Source organism: Manacus candei, unplaced genomic scaffold (genome assembly GCF_025592945.1).
Source record: "Manacus candei isolate 608988 ecotype Guabito, Panama unplaced genomic scaffold, ASM2559294v1 h1tg000097l, whole genome shotgun sequence".
Classification (NCBI taxonomy): Eukaryota; Metazoa; Chordata; class Aves; order Passeriformes; family Pipridae; genus Manacus; species Manacus candei.
The window spans coordinates 1741627-1768078 of record NW_026138145.1 but is presented as its reverse complement, the minus strand read 5'-3'; the positions used below and the strand labels follow the sequence as shown (position 1 = coordinate 1768078).

The 26452-nt window shown below is 45.3% G+C and overlaps 2 protein-coding genes across 12 annotated transcripts in view; one reads left to right on the top strand and one right to left on the bottom strand.

The window, feature by feature from the left end:
• Nucleotides 1–8985, bottom strand: part of KIAA0586 (KIAA0586 ortholog) — a 73942-nt gene extending 64957 nt beyond the window's left edge. For 3 of the 7 annotated variants that reach the window (XM_051768741.1, XM_051768743.1, XM_051768747.1), the window contains exons 1-9: nucleotides 8493–8984; nucleotides 7229–7305; nucleotides 6422–6491; nucleotides 5183–5249; nucleotides 4241–4418; nucleotides 3616–3849; nucleotides 2917–3085; nucleotides 1920–2087; nucleotides 789–909 (exon numbers count right to left, since the gene is read on the bottom strand). In XM_051768741.1, the coding sequence (XP_051624701.1) occupies nucleotides 789–909; nucleotides 1920–2087; nucleotides 2917–3085; nucleotides 3616–3849; nucleotides 4241–4418; nucleotides 5183–5249; nucleotides 6422–6491; nucleotides 7229–7305; nucleotides 8493–8733 (1325 nt within the window). In that variant the 5' untranslated portion in view covers nucleotides 8734–8984. Of the gene's footprint in view, nucleotides 1–788; nucleotides 910–1919; nucleotides 2088–2916; nucleotides 3086–3615; nucleotides 3850–4240; nucleotides 4419–5182; nucleotides 5250–6421; nucleotides 6492–7228; nucleotides 7306–8492 lie in introns of all 7 variants that reach the window. The other 4 variants (XM_051768748.1, XM_051768744.1, XM_051768742.1 and 1 more) reach the window with 2 other exon arrangements.
• Nucleotides 8986–9074: 89 nt separating this feature from the next.
• TIMM9 (translocase of inner mitochondrial membrane 9) lies at nucleotides 9075–20560 on the top strand. 5 transcript variants are annotated; one of them, XM_051768845.1, is made up of 5 exons: nucleotides 9075–9154; nucleotides 10229–10275; nucleotides 14038–14106; nucleotides 14447–14542; nucleotides 19671–20560. In XM_051768845.1, the coding sequence occupies exons 3-5, from the start codon at nucleotides 14068–14070 to the stop codon at nucleotides 20001–20003; spliced, it is 468 nt and encodes a 155-aa protein (XP_051624805.1). In that variant the 5' UTR covers nucleotides 9075–9154; nucleotides 10229–10275; nucleotides 14038–14067; the 3' UTR covers nucleotides 20004–20560. The 5 variants fall into 5 exon arrangements, with proteins under 5 accessions (XP_051624805.1, XP_051624806.1, XP_051624807.1 ...); XM_051768846.1 differs by having other exon boundaries at nucleotides 9088–9152; nucleotides 10226–10275; XM_051768847.1 differs by lacking the exon at nucleotides 9075–9154 and adding an exon at nucleotides 9168–9312 and having other exon boundaries at nucleotides 10233–10275.
• The last annotated feature ends 5892 nt before the right edge of the window (nucleotides 20561–26452 follow it).

Genomic DNA, 26452 nt, shown 5'->3' with positions numbered 1-26452 from the left:
TGACATTACATTATTGCCTGGGGAAAATATGTTTCAGACTGGATGGCTCAGAACATTTTTTCACCCACTCTAAAGCTTAGGAATTCTTAGGTGGCTGCTGCTTCTTCCCACCAAAGTGTTTTCATGTAGATCCCACAAGCAGGCAGTTCAGAGTCTCACTGACAATGGCACTTGGACACAGAGCCTGCCCAGCTGTGCCTGCACATCTGGTTGCCTGACACAACTCTCCAGGCTGCTATAATAAAAAAAACACATACTCAGAGACAGAAAAACACTCCAAGTGCCACCCACTGACCCCTGAGAAAGATGTTATGAACTATCTTAGCAACAAGCCCTCAGCTATAGAAATCACAGAATTATGGGATATCCTGAGTTGGAAGGGACCCTCAAGGATCATCAAAGTCCAGCTCCTGGCCCTGCACAGAAAAACCCCAAAAGTCACACCATGTGCCTGAGAGCATTGTCAAAACACTTCTTGAGCTCTGTCAGCCTTGGTGCTGTGACCAGTTCCCTGGGGAGCTGTTCCAGTGTCCAATCAAGTGGGGGAAGAACCTTTTCCTGAGATCCATCCTAAACCTCCCCTGACTCAGCCTCGTGCTGTTCCCTCAGGTCCTGTCAAAAGCAATGCAAAAGTAGCACAGAAATACTCCAATGTTCTACTTCAAGCACAGCTTTGTCAAGCTCAAGGCCCACACCAGTGACTCTATTACACCACCAACATCTAATCCACCTCTCACACTAAAAAAACAAAAACTCTTCCTCAGTTTTGGATTGCTATGTTTATTTACCTGTCCCTCTCAGAATGCCAGCTCATTTCATTGCTGTTTAATGCTGTTTTCTTGGAATACTCATTTTGCCTCAGTGGCATTTCTTGAGAACTTGGAATATGCTCCAGAATTTTCCTTTCACCTAAGGCAGAAAAAAAGAAAGTTCCCTTTTTTTCAATATATTTAATACTTTATTTTCCTTTCCAGACATTTTCACCACTATCTAATACTCTCCAAGGATAGCAAAAATATTTTTAAAATTTAAAAATACAGATCTATTTCAGATAAGGCAAGTCACATAAAAGCACTCACACTGTGTTCCTAAGACTGCTTTAAATTAGCAAAACTAGAGTACAGATGAATGAAACTGGGGTGGCAGTGGACTGAGTCACAGAGAACAAATCTGTGCCATTATGGACAGAATGTTTCTTCCTTTGCCTCATTTCATTTATTCCTGGACCCACTGAACAACAGAAACACATGACAGCTTTGTAACAGAGACAGAAGAAGCACCTGAGAAGGATCTGATAAAGACATACACAGGCACTTTGTTAGAGCACAATGGCTGGATCCTTTAAATGTTCTTCCTCCATCTTAGATCCTCAAACAATGCTAAACACAACTAACTATAAGAAGATGTTTTATTTTTTTTTTATTAAATGTTCAACCCTGAGTCTCATGCCACTAACCTGATCGAAAGCAGTGAAAGAAAATCACTCCACATTTGCTTTACACCTGTTTTCACTACAATAACACAGAGAGCTTGTGGATCCATGAAAGAAATCCAAAAGATTTCAGTTCAACCAGTGATAATGACACAGTTACTGAGTAGCTCCCAAGTTCTACATCATTCTGTCTAATCTTCTTTGAACCTGATAACGAATGGGCACTTCATCTTCCATGTGAGAAAACATTTCAGTGAGCAATCAGGTCGAGATGCTGTAGGTTAGATCAGCACTGCCAACAAGTCTTTAATTAGTTATGAGTGACTTATTCACAAAACTAACCCTCTCCAAATGTATATTCCAAATATTCTCCATATTTGTATCCAAGTGTCACCAAACCAACAGCTCAGAACAGGTGAGGACCACACAAAGTACCCCCCAGGCCATCCTATTCAGGCCAGTGGAGGCCAGGAGTGTCTTATAATACCTTCACTTGTAGCTTTGGGAATATTTTCCTTTTCCACCACAGAGTTTTCTTTCTGTGAGATTCTCCCATTTTTTGATACAGGCTCTGGGGCACACTTGCGAGGAACTGGTGTCTTCAGAGGAGATGTTTGTGTGGGAATCCCACTGCTTGGAAAATGGCTTGAAAATGCTTCAGGGAACACAAGCAAAAGTAGTGATTTAAATGTTAACAATTTTCTTCATAGGAAAAGGTATCGGAGAATCCCAGAATGGTTTGGGTTGGAAGGAGATGATCTTTAATGTCCTTTCCAATCCACCTGCCACAGGTAGGGACACCTTCCACTATCCCAGGTTGCTCCAAGCCCTGTCCAACATAGTCTTGGACACTTCCAGGGATGGGGCAGCCACAGTTTCTCTGGAAAACCTGTGCCAGGGCCTCACCACCCTCACAGGGAAGAATTTCTTCCCAACATCCCATCTAACCCTGCCCTCTGTCAGTTTGAAGACATTTCCCCTTGTCCTCTCCCTCCATGCCCTTGGAGAATCCAGAAAAAAAAAACCTAAGGAAAAAAAAAAAAGCCATGCCAGTTTTATGAATTTCTCATAAAAATGCAAAACATCACAGAACTAGTTAAAAAAGTAAACAGGAAGAACATTTTGTATCTCTGAATGCTATTACTAAGGGAGCAGAAAGCCCCAAACCTAATTGTAATATGAACTAGTTCATTACAGGCTTCCACACAGATTATTTCTCAGTAAGACTATTTTAAGTTAAGTCCAGGCCTCTCCTGGTGCAGAAGCACTTAGTAAACCAAAACTCTCAGTTTATTTTGAACTGGAAGAGACTGGAATATCTTCAGAATACGTGGTCTGTTACATAGTACATTAGGCAATAAAACCAATTATACTGAAGGAATGTTTACTACTCATTATTGATGTGTTGTACAATCCAATATTAATGGAAACAAAATTAATGCAAAACTAAGACTGAAAATAAGGAACTAAGAGTTTGTCTTCACCTTGGACAGGAGCATCACTGGTAGGAAACAAAGCCCTCTGAGACAAAGGCACTTGGTTAGTGAGTGATCTCTGCTCTGGCTGCTCAGGTTGCTTTGTCAGGAGAGTGGAGGAGGGCACAGGACTCTGCTGGAACCCCCGTGTGTTCACTGCAGAGCTGAGGAGATGAGACTAAGAGACAAAATTACAGAGCATTCCTGAGACAGGCTTTCATTTCCCCAAGGAAAAACCTAAGCATGAATAAATACTTGCCATGAAATCATGTTAAGTGGATTTTGACATTCTGTTAGGGAGAAAAATCATTTACAACAACCTCAGAATGCAGGCAGGCTTGGACATTATTCTACCCTTCAAAAAGCACACGGGGCTTTTAAATATAACTTAGTTTTTTAATTTGGCTACTTATTAAATAGAAGTTTCCTCAATTAACAAAGATCTAAACAATCTCTCAGAGGGAATGAGAACATTTCACAGTTTTTGCATTTACTTTCCACAGACACAAAGATTAGGGAGGAGGGGGAAGGAGATATCTGGGACAAAACAAGAAATAAAACTTTTCCCAAAAGCTCTAAACTCCCGTGCTGGCCACTGGATCTTTCTTTCTTTCTAATACTAAGACATAATCCAAATTATTACAGTATTAACACTGAGATACAGAAGAAATGATCAAGCTAAAGCTTCTGTGTTGTGACTTAAGATACCTGAATATTCATTTGCTGCTCCTGTAGCTTTTCCAGATGCTGAATCCGCTGCACCATGAAAGCATTCATTTGTTTTTCCAGCTCACTGACTCTGTGGTGACAGTGGGGCTTCTCCTTTTGAGCCCTCATATGGGTTTGCTGTTCAGCCACACGCTGCAGGTGTCTGTCTGTCTCCTGCAGTTTATTAAGTAATGCTGAAACTGAGTTCACTTTGGCTTCCAAATCGTTTTGGACCTGCAAGAGAGGACAAAAAAAAAAAAAAAAAAGAAAAAGGAAGGAGTGAAAAACACACTTTACTGGAGAAGTGGTGCAATCCAGAATCCTGGATTTGCTTCCCTAAAGACACAATTAAAATCCTTGTTAGCCCTAATGTTTGGTGGCTCAGCAATATCACGAATTTTTAAAAGGTAAATCAAATGGTCTCTGTCTTTTGCCCATTCAGCCAAATCCAAAAGAGTTCCCTCTGGTGTGCTGGTCAGTGAGTGTGAGATTACAGGCACACAGAAAACAGGGAGCAGACACATTCAGGCTCTGGGGAGCTACTACAAACAATCTGAGGCTTGTTTGGAACATCTGCTATTTTTAGTGGACAAAGACCTAACACTCCCACAAGCCACTTACTCACCTTGAGGAGTGGGGCTGTGCTGGCAATGGCAGCAGCAGTGGCTGCTGCAATGGTTGTTGCAGAGTCCACTTCCCTGGGTGCTGACCCGGGCTCGTGTCCAACACCTTCCCTTCTCTCTGTGGAGGCATTTCCCAGGAGCTGTACCTTCACCTCCTTAAGCACAGGAGTATTCTGAGCTCTATAAAAACAAGTGCCTGTCAATAGCATTGTTTTCTCCATATCCCCTCCAAGCAAATGATTTCCCACACGTAGCACTGACATCACTGCATAAGCTTTTCTCCTTGAAGCTTTCAGCACACATGAAACAAATTTACTCTCATCTTTCAGGATGACACGAGAAGTGTCTCAGGTTTATGTTACAGTCCCTAATATAAAAGGCATTTTCCTGTAACCACAACAAAGAATGTGTTTGCAGTTTGTGTTTTGTGAAGTTCAATGTTCCAGGTTGGATGGGGCCTGGAGCAACCTGGTCTAGTGGAAAGTGTTGGAAGGGGGTTAGAACAAGATGGTCTTTAAGGTCCCTTCCAACCCAAACTGTTCTGTGATTTTGTGATTCCAGTAGCCAAGTCCAACTAAATTTTTGATCCTCAGAACTTCCAGCCTACAGATAAACAGCACGTGTCCTTATCTGTCTTTAAAAATGTAACATGGTTTTTGGCACAAGGTGAATTATCTTGCCTGAGTCTTCTGTCACAAAATCATTAATTCCAGTAGTCTAAAGGTATTCTCAAAAATACACAAAATAAACAGTGAATGATACTCCAGTGAATGATAAAATAAACTGAAAACACCTTCACAGACAGAAAAAGAATAGTAACACAGAACAGTAAATAATACTTTTTTCTTTGCCAGCTAAACATTTTGGCAAAAACTGAAGGGGTTATAATTGGATATCTGTAAAGAAACAGGACAGCTGAGTCACTACCAACAGCACATACTTACTTTTGCTTTAACACTGCTCTCAGAGCCTCCTTCTGCCCAGGAGCATATTGAGAAATAAAAACATCATCTGTGGGGAAGGATATAAACAAACTTTGTGGAGCTAACTGACACAAAATGTCTATTTTACAGGTAGAAACAAAGTATAATTTCAATACATATAGTTTTGCTGTGAAGAACCTGCTGCCTACACAAACCACATCATCTGCTGCAGTAACCAATTGTTTCCCTTCACTGAGTTAACAGACTTAAGTAATGATGAGAGTAAGGGAAGGCTTCATTTAACACAACTTTATATAATACTGAATGTTGGTACCAATGAAATCTAACAATTGGAAGCAAAGTCTAAAGGGTAACCTGAGCTCAGACAACTCAGTCCATAAAATGCTGCAAATTCTAACTTGAAAAAAATTAATTAAAATAAAAAAAAAAGGACTGTGATGTATTTCCCTGCAGTCATCATAAACTACAACAAATTTTCTCAATAGCTGCAAATCATGCTAAAAGGACTGCAGGCTCTCCCTCAGCAGAGGAAACAACCCCAGATGTGGCAGGTTTGGAGCTTCTCTGCTGCTGCTGCCACACAGCTTGTACCCAAGTGCTGATAAGCTGCTGCCTGTGAGAGTAAAAGAGGAAACTAAAGTATTGATTTCTGGCCTTAAACAGGGTATTGATTTGTGTTTCTTTCCTCTACACAGCCACAGATATCCAAGGAACCTGCAAAAGTGTATTTTCTTCAAAAAGTCTTCCCTTCCATAAATCTGATTGGAGCTGGCAGATTCAGAAGTTAAAGACATTGACATTGTGATTTCTTAAGGTTCTTAACTATTAAAAATATACTTTTAGGGTATAGGCTGCCTGTAGAAAAATATGCCTTTGTAGTACAATTATTCACAACAGGAAAATGCATCCAAGCAAGCCCTTCCCCAAATTTTCTATTCAGAGACATGAACAGTTTGATCAGCAAAAAGAATCTCAACATTCTGGTGAACTTGTAGAAGTCCCACTCAGTTAATCACAAGAGCTACTGCAATGCCAGCAAGAATGAGGCAAATTTTGCAAAATTTAAGACTGTAAAGTACAATGATCATCTTTTTATCAAAGAAAAATTTTAATATTTTCCCTCGAGAGCTTCCATAATGAAGAAAAATAAATACCTAAGATAAAATTAAAGCTCCTTTTTCCTCTAATTGATCCGTTTTCTCACAAAAAAGGGGCTATATCAGTAGATTGATGTCTTACCTTCAGGTTCTCTGCTGTCTTCCAGTAGCAGTGAAGGATCTTCCTGCACTGCAGCTTCTCTAGGAAAATCCTTCAGAAGAAGAGCAGAAAAGGCAACATCACAGCCTTTGCTTTCAGTGGCCAAAATTTTAGAAGTAGATGGAATTGTACAAATTATTACACAAATGGAATCATACCCACACACTAATACAAGGTCTTGGCACAAAACCTGTTACAATCTCCACCAGAGAATCATCTGGACTTGGTAGTCAAGAACTCACACGGCATTTTAGGGACTAAAACCTTAGAAGCACAATTCAGATTAAAGCTATATATTTTAAGTGCTGATTAAGTGTGTTCTCCTCATTTATGGCCAAAGGAGTAGTAGTGAAACTATACTTGTGTAAGTTTAGCCAAAGGGCTAATCTCAAACAATTCAGGATTGCCCCCACACAGAGAATTAAGTAAGTATTAAAGAATTCCATATAAACTAATGTCCATTTCTTTCCCTATGATATGAAGAGAAAAAAAAATCATGGTTTTAACAAATATTGTGTCATGTGTGCCCACCTTTTCAAAGGAAGAATTACACCAGAATTTAAAAACAAGCCTTGGTATTAATTATGCAACAGGCAGTACAGCAAATAAAGCCCCTCCAGACACCTCAGCATTAATATCACATTGTCAGGAAAAAGCAACTGCAAAGTTGTTGTGCAAAGCCTGAGCCAAACATTTGTGATGTTTTCAGAGGAGCTGCAGCTTTTTGAGGAAAATGCTGTTTTGTTCTCTTAGTTCAGGATTGCAGGAAGCAACAGCAACTTTTCTTACCATTTGGGATAAAACCACGGGCTCTGCATCTTCCACTGGAAGCAGAAGTTCTGGATATCCTGTAGTGCTGAGGACTCCTAAAAACAAAAGCAGTTTTACTGTGGTCATAATCACCTGTTGTGCATTTTCACTACAGCTTGGCTGACCCAAATCTCCACATCCCCCTTCTCTTTGAATCCCTAAACATCACGACTTTCAGAACAGAAGCAAGGGTGGACTTGGAGCTGAAGTTTATAAACATCGATGAGTTCTGAGAGCCTGGATGAGAGACTTGCTTTACAGCACGTGAAAAAGTCTCTGAAAAACAGATCATTAAACATCCTTTAAACTGGGAATAAACAGGGATGTTTAACAGGGAATAAACATCCCTGCCCCCATGGACAGGCACACCTTCCCCTAGACCAGGTTGCTCCAACCTGGCCTTGAACACTCACAGGGATAGGCCATCCAGAACTTCTCTGGACAACCTGTGCCAGTGTTTTACCACCCTGCACAACTCGGCTTCTACGTGCAAAACAGTCTGGGAAAACAAGGAGTGCCGACATTTCTGGGAGGAGAATACAAAGATGCCTTAATCATGTAAGTCCTATATGGCTGCAAACAGTTCTCAGGGGTTCCAGCACCACCCTGAGCTGCCCCTGACTGTATTGTTGCCGTGGGATTTATGGTGCTGAAAAAACCTCCAGAGCAGTTAATCAGAGGTGAGATAAGAAAGGGTTTATTTTGCCAGGGCTAAGATGTTACAAGACGTGTGCCCCTGTGCTGCAGAGGTTACATTTTATAATACCATCCATCCAATCCCAAATGTGTCCACCCTGTGGCCTTTACTCCGGTCTGCCCCGGGGCCACCCCCTGAAAATGAGTCAGGGGGGTTTTTGGGACCCCCTGTTCATCCCATCTTCACCATCATCAGAGCACAAAGGGTACATAATTACCTAATTCTTGGCCCTGATATGCTGTTGTGCCAAAAATCTAGGCCTTGCCTTGACAAAAGACTAAACATTTCTGCTGTATTCGAGAGTAGGGGTGATATAGGGAGCATAGAATGGGGTAAGAGGGTTAAGGAATGTGTAAACAAGGGTGCTAGAGGGAAAGGGATAAGGGACAAGGGACAAAGGAGGGAGGGTTGCTGCTTTTAAAATCTACTTATAAAACTTATAAGCCTTACCAATATTAGAAAAATAAAAAACCATTAGGGGCTTAAGGCATCAGTATGTTATGGTAAATGGAGGTAAATGATGGTAGGTGATGGCAAGTGACGCACCTGGAGCGGCGCTGCGGGGGGTCCCTGCCCTGCCCGGGGCCGGGGGGGCTCCGTGTGCGGCCGAACCCGCCCCGGGGGCCGGGCACGGACAGGGCCCCTCACGGAGCTTCTGCAGCGCCAGCCTCACCGCCCTCCCGGGGGGCTTCTCCCCGCGGGGCCCCGTGGAGCGGATCAGCACATCGCCCGCCGTGAGGCTGACCAGGGAATCCCGGCTGGAGCTGGAGCCGCTCTGCGCTTCCATGGAAGTGGGTGGGTGGGCGGGTGGGTGGTGGCGGGGGGGGAATCTCACACAGCGGCGGCCTGAGGGCTCCGGGGCGCGGCTCCCTCGCAGGTCGCGGGCGCGGCCGCCGTGCCTGGCGGGCAGAGAGCCCCGTTCCAACCCCGCTCCAGCCCCGTTCCAACCCCGCTCCAGCCCCGCTCCCGCCGCTCCGCCTCAGCCGCTCCCGCCGGCGGCGCGCGCTGCCATGGCCACCGGCGTCCCTTCCCCTAAGAGCGTCCGGCGGGAAACGCCGCGCCCGGCGGGAGAAGGGGGAGCGGGGAATCGGCCGATTCGTCACTTCTTGTGGCGAATCTGCGGGGCCCGCGCGGGGCCGCGGCCCTTCGCGTGCGCCCCTCCCCGCCCCGCGGCCAATCTGCGGGGCCGCGGCGCGCGTGGGGCCGGTGAGTGCGCGGGGGGGACGGGGCGGGACGGACCGGGAGCGTTCCTGAGGGACCGGGAGAACCTGGGAGGGACAGCGAGTGTTCCTCAGGGACAGGGAGGTGTCCTGAGGGACCGGGAGAGTTCCTGAGGGCCCGGGAGCGCCCGTGAGGGCCTGTGAGTGTTTCTGAGGGTCCAAAAGGGCTCCTGAGGGACAGGGAGCGCCCTTGAGGGGCCGGGAGTGCTCCGGAGGTGCCGGGAGAGCCCGCAAGGGACCCAGAGTGTTCCTGTGCGGCCGGGAGGTCTCCTGAAGGGCCGGGAGCATTCCCGAGGGACCAGGAGAGCCCCTGAGGGATGGGGAGAGCTCGGGAGGACTCCTGAAGGCCCAGGAGAGCCCGTGAGGGAGCGAGAATGTTCCTCAGGGACGGGGGAAGGCTTCTGAGGGACAGAGAGTGCCCGTGAGGGTCCGAGAGTGTTCCTGAGGGACCGGGAGGGCTCCTGAAGGCCCGGAAGGGTTCCTGAGGGACAGGGAGCGCCCTTGAGGGACCAGGAGGTTTCCTGAGGGACGGGAGCATTCCCGAGGGACCGGGAGAGCCCGTAAGGGGCCCAGAGTGTTCCTGAGGGACCGGGAGGGCTCCCGAGGGCCAGGGTGTGTTCCCGAGGGCCGCGGAGCGCTGGTGAGAGGCCGGGAGCGCTCCCTGAGGGGCCGGAAAGGGAAAGGCCGTCCCTGCCCGGGGGTTTTCCCGGCGGGGAGAAGGGCGCTCGGTGCCCGGGGTTGCGCCGGGGTTTGGCTGAGCAGGGGGAACCCAAGGTGCCCTTGGAAGGGGGAGCTGGAGGATGGAGTGAAAGGAAAAAAAAAATAATCGATGCGAAGTTTTTTTATCTCCAGCTTTTGATTTTGTAGGGTCAGAAGCGTCAGCCAGGTCTGATCTAACTTAAATAGGAGACACTTATGGGAAAGGGTGTGTTTCCTCCCAGGACAGGCCCTTGCACGTGTTCGGTGTGTCCAGAGAGGTTCTCAGGGCTCTGTTTTAGCACTGACTGTGGTAACTCACCTTTGGTGTCAGATTTCTACAATTCATCTCTTTTCCTTCAGGGTCCAGCCCAAACCCAAGAGACTGTGGGTTAGAATAACCTGTGCACCAGGTACAGCTGCTTATCCACCCTCCTTCTGACTGCCCCTTTCTCACCTCACCATGTGATTCTCACTTCTGTAAGGGCCCTTAGCCTCTTAAAATCAATTAGTTTGAGTTTTTTAAAATCTAATATCAATCAGGTTTTAGCCTGATGATCCCCAGCAATAAAGAGAACTTTATAGGCTGTGGGGGCTTTATCTTGATATAGTTCTTTGCATCTGTATTTTTATTCTTTATCTTGACACAAGTCTTTGACTCAATGTTTTTATTCCTCTTCATTTTGACACATTTCTTTGACTTGATGTTTTTGTTCTTCCTTGTCCTTTTCAGAAACACTCATGTGGTGTTCACTGTGCACAACTGGAAGCAAAGCCTTAAAAAGATATTTATCTTTATCTTGATAAAGTAGGTGTTTACCTACATGTAATTCAGATGTTAATCAGGATAACAAGCATGATGGATTTATGGTGTCTCTCCACCACCTCTATCCCCAGGAAAATGCAGCTCCTCACAAAAAGGTGGAAAAAATCCACCCCAAACACAGGGCTTGTTTGGCTTCCATGGGGCAGGATTCTCCTGACTCCAGATTAGGTCATGGACAGGAATGGTGGTTACTTGGGTGGGAAAAGAAACTTCCTCCAAGCGCTTCACCTGTAATAACTCCAGGCTGGTGATGGAGGGAGGCTTTTTGGTCACCCAGCAGTACAGTAATCACAGTTAAAAGTTGTGTTCCAATTATTAGCACTTAAGAGTTAAGAGCATGATCCCCCTGCCTCCAGAGGTCTGGAGGCACAGCTGGGGAAGCTGCATTCCCACAGATCAGAAGTTTTAGAAGAGTTCTGACATCTGTAGTTCTGGCTCCTGTTCCTCCTGCCGTGCTCAGGATCCTTCACCTAATCACTGGTTTTAGTTACAAACCAGCTTTTCCTTAAGAAGTGGACTGTGTTTATGTTTCCATGGCAATGGCAGTGGCAGCCACAGCAGAGGCAACTATTGGAAGCATTTTCCAGATTCTAAAACTGAGCTGGGAGCTGGGGTGGATCTTGCACAGAGAACAGGTTTGAATGGGCTAAAGGCTGTATTTGTGCCTAAGTAAGAGAAACCAAAACCTCAGGTTATCCTGAACTGTTTATTTTACTCAAAGGGACTTGTCTTAATGTCTCTTCAGAACATCAAAACATATCTGGAATGGCTCCAGGGCCTTTCCAGAAGGGAGATTTCTCGGGCTTGCTCCTCTCCCGGTGACCCAGCACACCTGGACCACGTGGCCCTTGCAGCAGAGGTTTATCCAGAGATCTGCTTCCTTCCATGTCACTTGTTTAAAAGTGCAGTCCCAAGTTTCCAAATCACATTTAGCCCAGAGGAAAGTCATCCAGGCTCTCTAGGATTAAAGCTGAGCACTCTGGAGTGGTGTGAGCAGCTCTGTAGGGAGCTCTGAGGGGGGTTGGTCGAGATGCCAAGCCCTGCAATGGGCTCTGTCATCCCTGGTTTTTAAGCTTTTTTTCAGAGGTTGGAAAGGAAAGGGAGAAACAGCAGGAAAGCTTGAAATGATACATTTACCAGACATTAGAGCAAACCAGATATGCACATTCCTGAGAATGCCCAGGTAGCACATTTTTAGGTGTTCAGGCCTGTGATTTACAGCTAAAGGTGCAGCAGAGCTGTGGGATTTCACTGCTGGGCTGTGGAACCACCTGCACTAGAACAAGGGCTGCAGACACTGACAATCAGATGGTGCCTTTGTTCTGATGTGAATCAGAGTCTTTCTCAGGTGTCAGAGCTTTGTGAAGCTGCAGTTTCAATCTGCAGTTTTGAATCTTGCCAAACTAGTCCAGAAAAACAGACCAGGTTTGCTATAAACAGAAATTACGAAGCAACACTGAGTGTGAGAAAATGGCACTGACTGTTGAAGCTTTGAGCTTCCTGTGCTTGGCAGAGGCAAAAGTCTTTCCTGTGGTTTCTGTCTCTTTAATTATCTACCTACACTGACCTGAGAGAATTGTCACTGTCCTTATTTTCTCACAGGCTGAGAAATGAGAGTGGAGTTGCCATCCCTTTTCACCAGTTGTTGTCCCCCATAACAGTCATGTCCTAAAACAAGTTAGAGGTTTATGATGGAGAAGGAAGACTGGAGAGGGACTTTGGACAAGGGCCTGGAGTGACAGGACAAGAGGGAATGACTTCACACTGACAGGGGGCAGGGATTGGATACTAGAAAGAAAGTCTTGGCTGTGAGGGTGGTGAAGCCCTGGCACAGGTTACCCAGAGAAGCTGCTCCATTCATGGAAGTGTTCAAGGCCAGGTTGGATGGGGCTTGGAGCAACCTGGGCTAGTGGAAGGTGCCCCTGCCCATGGCAGGGGGCTGGAACTGGATAATTGTTAAGATCCCTTCCAACCCAAAGCAGTCTGTGATTCAGTGACAACCTGAATAACATCTTGTTTCTTCTTAACCACCGTATTCTGTAGATTCTCCTTCAGAACAACCTGTGTGCCCATGAGGAATTCTTGGTTGTGGGGATGTCCATCTTAAATCCAAGAATCATAGGTGCACTTGACCTCCAGTCCCTGAATTGGTTCCCTGTGTGATGTTGAGAGGCAGATGTCATAATCCCTGTGCTGCTGGGAAGGGGTGTAGGGAGAGTTCATCCTTGTGAGAGCTCCCTGGTGCTATTTTTAGTTGCTTAGTTTTCTTTCTGTTGTAGAAATAATTGTTACTGTCTCTTTGTTCTTGTTCAGGCAGCTTGTGTACCCCTTCCCTTCCCCCTGCTGAGAGACTGGAATAGTTAAAGCTTTCTAAAACATGAATGTCTTGCCCAAAATTTGGCAAAGCATAACAGAAGATTAATTGTGAGGAGCCTTTGCTAAAGGGCTAAGTGAAGTTTTTTTCCACAAAATGATTACACTTCAGTGCTCATTTTTCTTCCACAAATCGATATGAATTAGACTGAAGGAGCTTCTTCTCATCAACATGTGATATTAGTTTGCACTGTCATCTGTGACAGGCCTTAGATAATATGGAAATTAAGGGAAAAGGAAGACTAGGTTTCAGTATTCCTCCAGGAAACGTGCAGGGATGCTTTCAAGCCTTAACTTGTTTAGTGTGCTGGATTAGGACTGTGAGTCTTCCTTGAGGATGCTTGCTTAAATTCTTGGATCCATGTTTCTTTGTTTCTTTTCCTTTAAGGCCATTCTCTTCTGTGTTTTCTCACATTTAATTCACTCTAGTCAAGGACCAGAACATTTGCTGTAGTTTTAAGTGCTTGGTGCAGCTACACAGAAACCAGGCCCTGCTGCTCTGAGTCAGCCTGGCTTGTGCTGCATTTATTCACAGGGGCTGCCAGTTTATATTTGCCTTTCTTCCTTACTTTTCACAGATGGCATCTAAAGTCACTGAAACTCTTAAGGCCAGAAAATGTTATGGCTTTGCTTCTCCCCCAGCTCCTGCCCTAGTTTTACTTTGTGAGTTTGACAGCACTTAAAAAACATAAATAAGGTATTTTATAAGTTACTTCAGCTGTTTGAAATGCCTTAAAGTGTTTCAAGGACAGCAATTAACAGGTGGATCTGGGAAGGTTTTGTACCTGGAATTATCATGGATGTTCTTTTCACTGAATACATTTCAAATAGGTAACTCCCCTTTGAGGGAATGCTGGGAAATTTGCCAGCAAAGTCCCACTTAAACACACTTCAAGGATGTATAAAATTCCATTCTGATGTAAATGTTGCAGTTCATATTTATGCTTTTTGTGTGAAACTTGTCTTTTATCTTCAGAACAGGTGACTGAGCTACAGGTGGTGGAACATGGCTGGACAAATATCAGAATCTGACCAGATCAAGCAGGTGAGATGTTGCATTTGTAAGTGGTGGCTTTGAAGACCTTTTACTACTTTGTCACATTGAGTGACAGGTGTAGGGCATGGGGAGGAAATGTAAGTTATCCTCTGGGTTAAGACTAGTTCTGTAGCAACCAAGATTTAAACATTTGACTGTTGACAAGCACAGTTTAGTATCTGATTCAAGTAGGGGCAGCATTTCATGCTGAAACCTTCTGACCAATAGTAAATTTTTGTAGTGACTTATCCTTCGGTGTCAGTGTCACCAGCTGGGCCAGGCAGGGGTGTGTAAGAAAAATTAACACAGAATTTGTTTTTAATACTCATTGTCCAGTTTTTATTTACAGTTCAAGGAATTTCTTGGCACATACAATAAACTTACAGAAAACTGCTTCCTGGATTGCATAAAGGATTTCACCAGCAGAGATGTGAAACCAGAAGAGGTAGGTAATTGCTTCTAATGACCCTTTCGTAGAATTGCTGTTTAACATTCCAATTTCAGAAGCAACTTGGAGAGTTTTGATCTTTCCAGTGGCTAAAAACCCAGGCAGGAGGTTCTGCAGTGGAGAATGGGGGCCTGGCACGTTGCTTCCAAGTGAGTGCCCCATCCCTAGAAGTGTCCAAGGCCAGGTTGGCCAGGGCTTGGAGCAAGCTGGGCTAGTGGAAGGTGCCTCTGCCCATGGCAGGGGGTGGAACGAGCTGGTCTTTAAGGTCCCTTTCCACCCAACCCATTCCAGCAGTAGGTTGTTGGTACTACACACACAGGGAACCTGCCCCATCTCTGTTGAGTACTGGCTGCTCACTGCAGTTGTGTCATTCCCTGAGCTGTCAGTGGAGGTTCTTGTGTCCCACCTTCTGATGGGTGGTGACTCTGTGGACATGGAAGGTGCCTGCCTCCAGCACATCCCAATCTTTGAACAATCCCGCTGAAATAGTTGTTTACTTACCCACATTCCTGCATTGCAGTGTGTCCTGGGAACATGGGCCTGCACAGCTCTGGCTGTTAAATCCACTGCTCTGCACTGCAGGGAGCTCCATCACAGTCACCTGCAGAAAACATTAAGCTCTCAGTGAGATTAGTTGCATGGTTTTGCTTCTGCTCCTGTTGAGAGGCTGTTTCAGAGTTAATAATTTTGTTGGTTAAAAGTCTAAAAACCTTTGTTTGACTCCACTGGAAGGGAAAAAAACCCCTGAAGTTATAAACCAACCTTTGTTTTTAAGCATTTTCTGCCTCCTTGGAGTTCAACTCCTCAGTGCAGGCAGAAATTATGTCTCCCTTCAGCTCGGGTTCAGCTGCTCTGGACAAAGCTCTCTTACTTCCAAAGACAGATTTCTTCTTTCCCTGATCTTCTCTGCATCTGCTTTAGTGGAATTCTATTACAGGTCATAATTATTCTGAATTAAACATTATTTAGGTCCAAAACATATTCTTAGGTTCTCTGAGCAACCTGGTCTAGTGGAAGGTGTCCCTGCCCATGGCAGGGGGTTGGAATGAGGTGAGCTTTAAGGTCCCTTCCAACCCAAACCACCTGGTGATTCTGATCTGCCTTTTTTTGCTCCTGTGAGTTGCAGAGGGTCCATGTCTGGTAGAACAGGAGCCATCTGTTAACAGGGGAACCAGGAAGAAACTTTCTTGTGGGAAGTTTTGTCCCTAATTAGCCATTTTGGGATTTCTTGCAGAGCACGTGTCTCTGGCCCCTGCTGGGAACAGGACACTGGTCTAGATGGACCACTGCTCCGATCTGCTGTGGAAATTCCCATGTTCCTCTTTAAAGTCGTAGTTTTTTATTAAATACTTGAGATTAATACCTCCAGGCATCTCCTTTGGGATTCTGTACTTGAATAAACAGCTCCTGACCTCTTTCCCTGCAGCAAGTCTCTGCTGCAAGTCTAGACTTCCCAGGCATGGTGTCACAAATACCACTCCCTCTGGGAGCACAGGCTTGGGGTAGTTCCAGAATGTGTTTTTTCCTTGTGAGACTTCACTCCTGCTCAGCAGGTTTTGCTGCAGCTGATGCCAGGCCAAGGTGTAGCTGTGTGGGGTTTGGTCTTGTTCATTTTCATCCCTTCTGCTTTTCACAGCTCTTTGTACTGAGCAGAACCAAAGCAGTTTTATGGTTTTCTGAGTCATCAAGGAAAGTGTTTGGCTTTCCTTTCTGTCCTCCTGCAGTGACAGCAAGGTTTTGAACCCTGGCACAGAATTGGTAGAACTGGTGGTCAGAAAGAATCTCACAACTCTTTATCTACACTTACAGAAAGGAAAAAAAAAACCACTTTAAATTTTAAACATTCTATGGATGGAGTAGTCCTGGTATTTCCTTCCCTGTCCAGCAGACTGATGTGCTCTGGTTGTTTTGCTGAAGGGTAACCAAGCAGGTACCAGAAAATTAATAGAGCTAAGTGGGAACAAGGTTAAAAAAAGGTTAAGCTGAGCTTGCAGAGAATGGACCATAAAACAGTATGTGTTTGTAAACAGAATTAAAACAAAATATATTAATTTAATAGATTTATGATTTATTGCAAAATACAGAGTTTAATTTCACGAGAGGAGCCCAAGGATGAAATTATAATATATCCTAGATCCTAAATGTTTTCCATGGAGGCTTTCATATGAGAATGAATACTAAAAGGTGTTTCAGGCATCCCTCAAAAACTAAACCTCACAATTAAAGTTCCCATTTTCTACTGCCCTCATCTTGAGGTTTAACAGTATGAGATGTGCTCACCTCACTGTCCCTGTATGTGATGATACTTTGGGTCCTGGCTGGGGAAGTGTTTTAAGTATTGTTTAAAGCCTTCTGTCTCCCTCTTCCTCCAGATGACCTGCTCAGACAACTGCCTGCAGAAGTATTTAAAGATGACACAGAGGATCTCCATGAGATTCCAGGAGTACCACATCCAGCAGAACGAGGCTCTGGCAGCCAAGGCAGGACTGCTCAGCCAACCTCGTTAGAGGAGAGCCCTGTGCTCAGACTTACCAAGCTGTGCCAGAACACAGTTGGGAATTCCTGCTGTTGGGATGTGTGTCCAGCAGCTTGGAACAGAGTTCCAGGTACTGCTCAGACAGTGGGATCCATGAAGGGTTAAACAGGAAGTCAGTCAGGGTGGCCTGGCCATGGAGTCTGCCTCCGAGGTCCTTTTCACTCCACAGTGATGTGGATACAACCCTTCCCAGGGCCCACAGACTGGTGTGTTTGAATTCCAAGGGTGGTGGGAGGGTTAAACTGCCTTTTGCTGGGACTGGTTGAGATGAATCAATGGAATATGGGAAATACATTTTTTTATTTAATTCAAATAAAATCAGTGGGAGCTGGACACAGGTTTGTATGTTCTTTCCAAAGATCCATTTTTGGGACACTGGGAGCAGTTGTGTTTGCTGGGGGCTCTTTGCTCAGCTCCTACAGAGTCATGTTCCTTTAGTGCTGCTTCAAGGTGCTGACAGATCCCAGAGTGGGCTCAGGCAGGGCTGCTCTGCCAGCTTTCCCCCAGGGCATCTTTGCCTCCTGCTTCACCCTGTCATTCCCAGGGACACAGGGAATCACTCGTGCCCCAGGCAATGCCTGTGCACTCCTTGTTTCCCTCAGGGAACCCCACAGGGTCCTCCAAACCCAGTCCTGGCCTGAGGCACTCCAAGCACTGAGCCTGCTGGCAGCTTTCCCGCTGCTGGATGAGTCCAGGGAAGTTTGGGTTAGGAGACACCCCAGTCCTTTGAAAGGACCCTGATAGCTGCAATCCCTCCCTCAGGCCATTGGTGCAGGGGAAGGGGGGTGAACAGGACATTGAGCTTCAGTTCTAACTCACAAAACACAGGGAGAAAGGGAACTGAACATCAGGAGCACCAGTTCTGAGATTCCAGGTGATGAAGACTGAACCAAAGCTGTTCCACATCACCTACCTGGTTCTGTTTGTAGAGAGGCAACACAAGGAACAGAAGTGGCAGGAACTGTCCACAAGCTTTTGTGTTGTTCCCTTCTCCAGCTTATTTCCAGCAGCAGTTTGGATGAATACTTTCCTCCCTGTTTATTCCTTCTCAGCTGTCCAGGCTGTGGATTACAGGCCCCTGATGGCAGCACAGTGCACCTGCCCCTTCCACCAGACACTGGTGTTTAAAACTGCCCCATCCCTCCATGGAATTCTGTTCCTGTGCCTTCCAAAGGTGGAAGAAACCAGTATGATCCCACAGTCTCATACACCTGTGTTTTGTCCTCACTGTAGCACAGCTTTTCCTTGTTACCTTGGAGATGGCCAAGAGCTCACTCTGAAATAGTGAAGCCTAAAAACCAGCCCAAATAAGGCAGCAAGTCTCCAGTATCCTGGATTTCTAACAATGTCCAGATTGTTTGCTGCAATCAGGCCACAAATGTTATGGCCATTAGAATCAACACATCCATAGTAAAGGGTGAAGGGTTTCCTTAAAGCTGGCATTTGTTAAACATTTGGAAGTAATCCATGATGGAGAATTTCCATTTGATCCTTATGTGCAAAAAGGTGCTCAGAAAAGTTACTAAAGAAGTTAAGTGATGGAACTGGAGGATTTTCACATCTCCTGGGCAAAGTGCCTTGAGGCTGAATTTAGGGGGATTAAAAAAAAAATTATGGTTTTCCCTCATTTCAGTATTTGGGGGTAGGAAAATAGTTAAATATTTATTAATACAGCTTTCCTGTACAAAAGGTTAAGCAAGTGTTAAAGGGACTGAGTTCATAAATTACTCACTTTCAGGTCTGCATAACTAGTTTTGTCCAAGCTCTGTTTCACTCCAAAAGTGTTGTAATCTTTCAAATCCAAGTGACTGGTTGAATACAGATGATACAAATACATTTCAGCTTGGAAACAAAGTGCATCCATGTAACTAAAGCATCCATGTGGTGCAGGAAGCAACAGGGAAAACTTCCTTAACAGGTTAACTTGCTTTGCTGAGGTTTAACTTCCCTTTGCTTCCTTGACAAGTTGGCACATCCTGATGGCCACCTCAAACTGTGTCATTGGAAAAGATCTCCCAGTACCCATGTTTTCTCTCCCAGTGGTACATTCCAACCTCCATGAGATTGCTTAATCTGGAGCAGTCTCCATCCCTCTCCACTGACTGGTTTGGGTTGGAAGGGACCTTAAAGCTCATCTCATTCCAAGCCCCTGCCATGGGCAGGGACACCTTCCACTAGACCAGGTTGCTCCAAGCCCCATCCAACCTGGCCTGGAAAAATTCCAGGGATGCTCTTCTGAAATAGCCTCAGGTTTACATGGCATAATGAAGTGTACTGCCAAAATCAGAATAAAAATGGGATTATGGGTTAGTGTCTGGATCCTGAGGGAAAGGCAGCAGCACTTCAGCTGAGGTGTGTGGGGAGGAGGTGAATCAGCACTCCTGAGGTGCAGGAATGGAACCAATTCTGAAGGAAGGAGGAGCAAAGGGTGAGAAACAGTGTTGCTGAGGAAGGAATACTGAGAAAGCTGTGGAAAAAGTGAGCCAGAGGGGAGGTGGGATGGGAGGGAACGGGAGGGCAGCCTGCCAAAAACTGGCTGGATGAAACTGAGCTGGTAAACAGACACTCACTGGGAGCTGTTCACGGCAGCAGAGACAGAACACGGATCCTTCCTTCCCAAAGGAGTGTCTGCACCCAGAGGCTGGAAACACACAATTCCTGTCAGCCCACAGGGAGCAGAACCATTCCAGCAGGAAGGGTCAAACCAGAGCCTTGTTCCAGAGTGCCCCGGACATCAGCAGTGCCGCCAGAGCCATCGGCTCAATCAGCTGGAAGATTATAATAGAGGCTCCTTGGATTCTGTCCAGGATAAAAGCAAAGCCCGAATTTATGTCATCCCCTGCTGAGAGGCTGCAAGGGCTGAGCTCTGTTGGGAGGCAGGAAAAGGAGCTGCTGCAGCCCCCTGTGAGGGAGTGGGGGTGAAACACCAGCGTGGCTGTGCTTCAGTGCGGGGAGGCAAATCCCCTGCTCTCGGACATACCTGGCTCTGAGAACTGGAGCTCAAGGACAGCTCTTTTTTCAGCATTTCTCTTAGCTGGGTTAGGAAGTCAGCCCATGGAATTTGAGGAATCTCGTTAACTCTTGGGAATCCATTAAGCTCAGCTCCCAAATTCCTTGAATGAGTGTGGCCCACACTCTAAAACCTGTAAAAGTAATTAGAGCTTGTGACACTTAAACCTGAGCCTGCCTCCTGAGTTTCCAGCAGAGAGCATGGAAAGAGTTCTACAAAGTTACAATTCTGCTTTATCTTAGAATGTTTTAAAAGTTGTGTTTTACCTTAACTCCATACTCCTTATTGTTTTGGTGCCGGGCTCCGTCTGTGAACACCCAGGGAGCATTCAACATTCAACCTTCAGTAGTTGAGGCTGTAAAATGATGGTCACATCTTTTCCCAGGATTTTTCACCCACGGAAACAGATGTAACTGAAAGACATACAAAAAGAGCCTAAATTGGTCTTAAAATAAATGTCTACACTTAACACAGTGCTTGAACAGCCCGTGGTTGGTTACAGTTTTTTATCCTGTAACTCCTTTCCCTCTAATCCAAGGGAAGGTGAGAGGGCTGCAGGGGGAACTGGGCTCACTGTACATATCCAAGGAAGTGCACCTGACATATCACCAGTTGTCTGTGTAACACAACAGGGAGCTTATCTCAATTTCAAATAATTAAAGCAGAAATCCAGTTGGGGCTATTTCTGTGTTTTACAGATCCTGCCCTTGCTGGGAGATAGAACTGGATCCTCTTTCCCTCTCCTTCCACCCAAGCCCACGGGGCATTCCTGTGTGTGCTGCTGCCCCAGGGATCTGCCAGGAACTCCCAGGTGTGGCTGAGGGAAACGGGTTTCAAGGCTTCGCAGCCAGGGACGGTCTAACCCCCCTAATCAGTAGGAAAGGGGTGCTGGTCACCTCTCCTGCTCTTTTTTCTGCTTGGATCCCTGGGAGAAAGTGCCTCTGTGTCCCATAAAATACCTGGATTCCCTGGGGATAGTGGTAGGGCCTGAGGAGAAGAGCTGTGGGACCTCGGTGCTATCCCCTCCTCCCTTGGGACCTGGTGGCTCTTCTGGCCCCTTTGTGGGGATCTCCATCCACTGATCACCCTGTGGATTGTCCCTTCCCCTCTGGGGTCCAGCACAATGGTGATGGGAACACTGGGTTCTTCACAATAAGTCAGGGAGAACGGACATGTACAACAGCATTTTTACAGCAACAACTGGAATTAGATCACAGGAAATACATTATTGACTACCTTTTCAAATTAAACTGTTGTTATATTTCTGTCCAGGCTGCACCAGGGTGGCCAAAAGGCACGGGGAGGTGGCTGGGTCACACCACAAGGCACCTGGGGCAGGATCACCCTGCAGTGTTCTGAGACACGGAGACTCCTGGGGCACAAGCACAGCTCAAAGCCTGCATTGACCTGCCAAAATGCACACAGGGGCTGCCTGGGCCTATGGAAAGGCAACAGGGAGTGCTGGGGCATCCCAAAAGGCTGCTGCTCAGCAGGGTGTTCCTTGGATGCTGCCGTGGCAGAAAAGCAATGGGACATTGCAGAGAGGTGGGTGATGGGGACCGGGCAGGTGGGATGTGCCGGAGCCAGGACCAGCCAAGGCCTTGGATCAGGAACACGGAGGACAAGGACCGACAGCCCATGTGGAGAGGAAAGCTGGGCAGGCACCAAGGGGCCTCTGTCCCTTCCCCAGCCCAGGAGGCTGAGGTGGGCTTGGCCACTGGGGAGGAAACAAGGACAGACTGAGCCCCAGGGGAACAAAGCCTGCCTGAGGTCTGATTCCTGGGCTAGTGACGGTGTCCCTGCCCATGGCAGGGGGTTGGAACTACGTCATCCTTAAAGGTCCCTTCCAATCCAAACCATCCTGTGATTCCCCAGAGAAAAGAGAAGAAAACATGGGTTGATTTAGAAGAGGAGACAACACATTTCACTGCTTGCCCACACATCCCTGGGGAAGGCAGGACGTTGCAGGGGACATGTCCCTGTGTGCTGGGACATTCCAGCAACAAAGGCTTTATGTGAAACCAGCTCCAGGCTACGTGTAACACCAAATGATTGTTCAAAGACAGAGAGATGTGTTACCCTGCCCAGGGATGCTGCAAAGTGTCTCTGTACCAAAGAGAAATCACACTCATGATAACTGTTCAGAGTTCTCCAAAGAAAAACCAGGAAACGAGAGCTGCAGCAGCAGCAGCCAAGCCTCAGCCACAAAAATCAGCCCCCTCCTGCACTGCCTGTGAATAACATTCCTATAATTATTCCCACAGGATTAAGTGGGGCTGCTCTCAGTCTTGAGTTAAACACACTCAAATACCTGCACAAACCAACATAAAATATTGCTCCTTATTAGTTCCACTGCCAAAGTACTTCCCTGTCAGAGAGGGGCTCTCCTGCCCACCTCAGCCACTGCTCCTGAGCTTCTGCCCCTCCCTCCACGCCACTGGGATGGTCCTTTGCAAGGTGGGAAGCAGAGCATGAGCAGAAGGAATCAAGGGCGTTTTTTTTTCTTCATCTTCTATTTTTTCCCCCTTTTTAAATAGCTTTGCACTTTCCCCATGCACAAGGGAAGTCATTTTCAGGAAATAAAGCAGCATCAAGAGAGAAGGTTTCGGGCTGCACATACACATAAACAAGTGCCTCGTTAAGAAAGAAAGAAAAAAAAAACACTCTTGTGCAAAATAACAAAGTGTTCCACACAAATTCCACATCTTACCCCTCCTTATGAAACTGGCATAGCTGGCAGGAGCTTGGCAAATTAGGTCAAGCTGTACCCAGATGAGGGATTAGAGGAGGAGTTTAGAAAGAGCTGAAGACACTGCCTGGGATGGGAACATGGTCAGGGCTCCTCTGAGGAGCAAAGACAGACATCACCAAACACACAGCACTGTCCCTCACCAACAGGCTCGGGGGGGAGAGTTAAGCAGGGGAGTGATAAACCTGCAGGTTTTCACAGTGTAACAGAGCTCTGGGGCAGATCTTTGCTGGAAACACTGAAACAGAGACAGTGAGGCTGCAAAGCTGCTGTGGTTGCTGCACTGAGGGGGCTGTGCTGGGAGTTAAGGCCAAGTGTCATCAAAAATGCTTTTTCATGTTTGTGAACTATTGGTACAGGAGAAGCAACAGGGGTTTTCACTGGGGTGAACAGCAGGGAGCTGCAGCACCAATCAGCACAGTCCTGCTCTGAAACAAAGCAGGGCTCCTCTGGAACGGGAAGGAGCAGGAACAGCAACATAAACAGCAAAGATAATTCAAAACAAAGACACCAGAAAAGCCCTGTTCTTAGCAAGGTCTGCTTTCACCCTCTTATCTTTTCAGTTTTCCTTCAATGACCACACTGTTTGTCACTGGGCTGTGGCTGATCACAAAACCCACCACTCCAGGCACTAAAAACCAGCACATCTTCAGACCAGTAACACTGGAACACAAAAAACTGAACTTCCATATTCCTCCAAAGCAATGGATGGGACTAATAAATCCTTGTGGAATTTGGGGGACTCACAGATTTCCAAAACCCCATTAAATCCCAGATACTTAGTGGTAACTAATAAAGGTGAATAATTTTAAACTCTCACAGAGACCATTTAAAAAACCCATCCTATTTGGTGGTAGGTAATATGGGAGAATGACAGGTTTTCTCAAAATTTGAGAGCAATAGCTTAACAGTGAGAGCTAGTTATAAAATGTCTTTCCTAAACCCTGGAATTACAGTGAGTCAGTCTCTGGCAACATCCCCTTTGGTTCCACTGCTTTATGATGTTCCTCACATCTCCAGAGGTGGCCTTTATCCTGCAAATAATAAAATCCCAAGTACAGAGAAGTAAAAATAACCGAAATTTTAGTGCATAATTTCTGTAAAGGCAAGGGCACAGAACAGCTCAATAAACTTTTATTAACAGATTCATCTTTTGTCTCTGCTGCTAAATCTGGCTCTCAGCTCATGTCAGATTTGTTTCAAGCCATCAAACCAAACCTGCTCTTTTCTTAAAAAGAAGACAACAGCACTTCTCAGACTTACTGCTGTAAGAGAATTCCAGTAGATGCTGCCCAGAAAATCCCTTTGGCTGCCTCAGCCATCCAAGAATATTTTTAATGGGGAAAAGAAGAACATGTTATAAGAACACTCATTTTTTCTAATGTGAAATTCCACCTGGCTGACAAACCTGTCTGGAGAGAGGATTTCTCAGCAGTGGATGGTCTGACTGAGGCACAAGAGTTGACAATCCTGATTCATATCCTCTTTCCAGATCTACATCAAAGCCTTCCTGAGTAATTCTGGCAGCCTTTATTACAAGGCCCCCTCTACATAAAACAATATGTAGCTATTTTTAAAATTTCTGTCTACTCTGATACTGCACCTTTAAAAAAAAACTATAGACTCAAGTGTGCACATTACCACAAAAAGTGATTTAATCACCTTTCCTGCTGCTGTCCTTCAAATTAAAGATTTTCTGCTCCCATGAAGGTCAGACACATTTTAATTCGTGAAGACACAGATTCTTTGCCCTTGTTATGCTTTCCTTTCACTGATAATTACTACTGGAAATCTGCTTCACCTCTGTTGAAATAATGGCTTGTTATTATTGTTCTGACATCTGTGCTTCTCCTGCCTCAGCTGTTCAGGCAGATTAAGCAAGAGAAAGTTTCTCAGACACACGAAATCTGATGGAGGAGCCAAAACCAAGCAGAGATTTAACTGGGTGTTGCTAAACTTTCACATTAGAGGAAAACAGAAACTCACCAGTACAACGTGCAGCTGACACACTTTATGGAAAGAAAGTAAAAACCAAAACAAGTAGGAAAATGAATCTTTTCTTACCTTATACCCTTGCATGCAAAGTTTCTTCCAGCTTTCAGATATGTGCTCATATGAAAGTAAGAACTCTGCCAGAAATCTGACAGTTCTTTGTATCAGTTGCAGGAGGTGAGGGAAGAGTCCAATTTTCTAACAGCCCTGTTCTTTTTAACAATTTTAACAGTATTTGATACCATAATTTTGTTCTCACCTCCTAAGCAAGCTTGAAATAAAACAAGTATCGTTTTGAGGAAAAACTGTAGGAGATCAGGAGGCAGGAGAACAGCACTGACACTGCCAAGAGGATGCCTGATTTTTGCTTGCTCTTGCAAACACAATACCTAAACTCTTCTTTAAAAAAATCCCAATTCTGTATAATCATAATTCTGTGTCTTCAACAACATAAGCTTTCATCCAAGGCAATGGAAGATGCTTTGGAATCTGTCAACAAAGCATCAATAAAGGGATTATAGTAAAGTTATAAATCATAGATCTGATTAGGGTTTCTTCTTGATTTCACCTTTAATCCAGGATAACCCAATCATACCCAGTTAATCTTCTCTTCCCTGTGGTTTTTTAAACATCACAGGAAACTACTGCAAACATCTACTGACTAAACTGGTTAAATGACATGCTCCTTCCCAGAAGGATAAAATCTGTGGGAGTCCACCTTTTTGCCAGTCCACCTTTTCCTGCAGGTTTTGTGTCCTGCCAGAATAATGATGTGAGTTGTTTTTGGGTTGTGGGGGTTTCCATGAGACCAGTGAGAGGTGAGCAGGTGGGAAGAGCAGTAAGGAAGCAAATTCTCTATGTCAGGGAGCAATCACCCCTCGGAATGGTTTCCATGTCTTATGGAATCATACCTTCAGTTTTCCATGCAGTGTTTTAAACCCTCCTAAGAGACAGGGAGCAGCAGTCAGCTGGGAACACACACTGGGACGGGCTCAGCTCCTCCATCCTCTGTGCTGAGTATGTGTATGTGCCTGTTTGAGATCTCACAGTGTGTAGACAGGTTAGATATCTGCACAAGATATAATTAATCCTGTTATTTCACCAGATTTTCAATTTCCTTCTGCAAATATTAAACATGTGACCCATGTTACTTCCTTTTGAATGAGTATAGCTTTTTATTCATAGCTATTGTAAGATTAACAGTAAAAGTTAGCTCTTAGGAAAAAGTCTTTACAGTAATTTATGGAGATTAATTTTCCTATTTAGGTTTAAGCCCAGACATTTACAAGAACAATCACTTAAATAAAAATAGAATATAAAGCCTATGTTTAAAACATGGCCTTTATTAGTGCTGTCTAGTGAGCTCCATATTTATCTTACATTGAAATAGTTCTGCTTTGCTTAAGAAAAGACAGAAAAAGTGCATTTACAAGAGTACTTTTTCTTTAATTTTCTGCGAAAATGGAAGGAATTGGAATCACAAGTTGACAAATGCTGCAAAATGAAATTTCAAGAAACATCAATTTTAGTAATGCTACGCCATCACTAGTGTTTCCTTCTGACCCTCTGCCGTGTGAACCAAATATCCTGATATACAGTCTAGAGCATCTATGGTTTTAC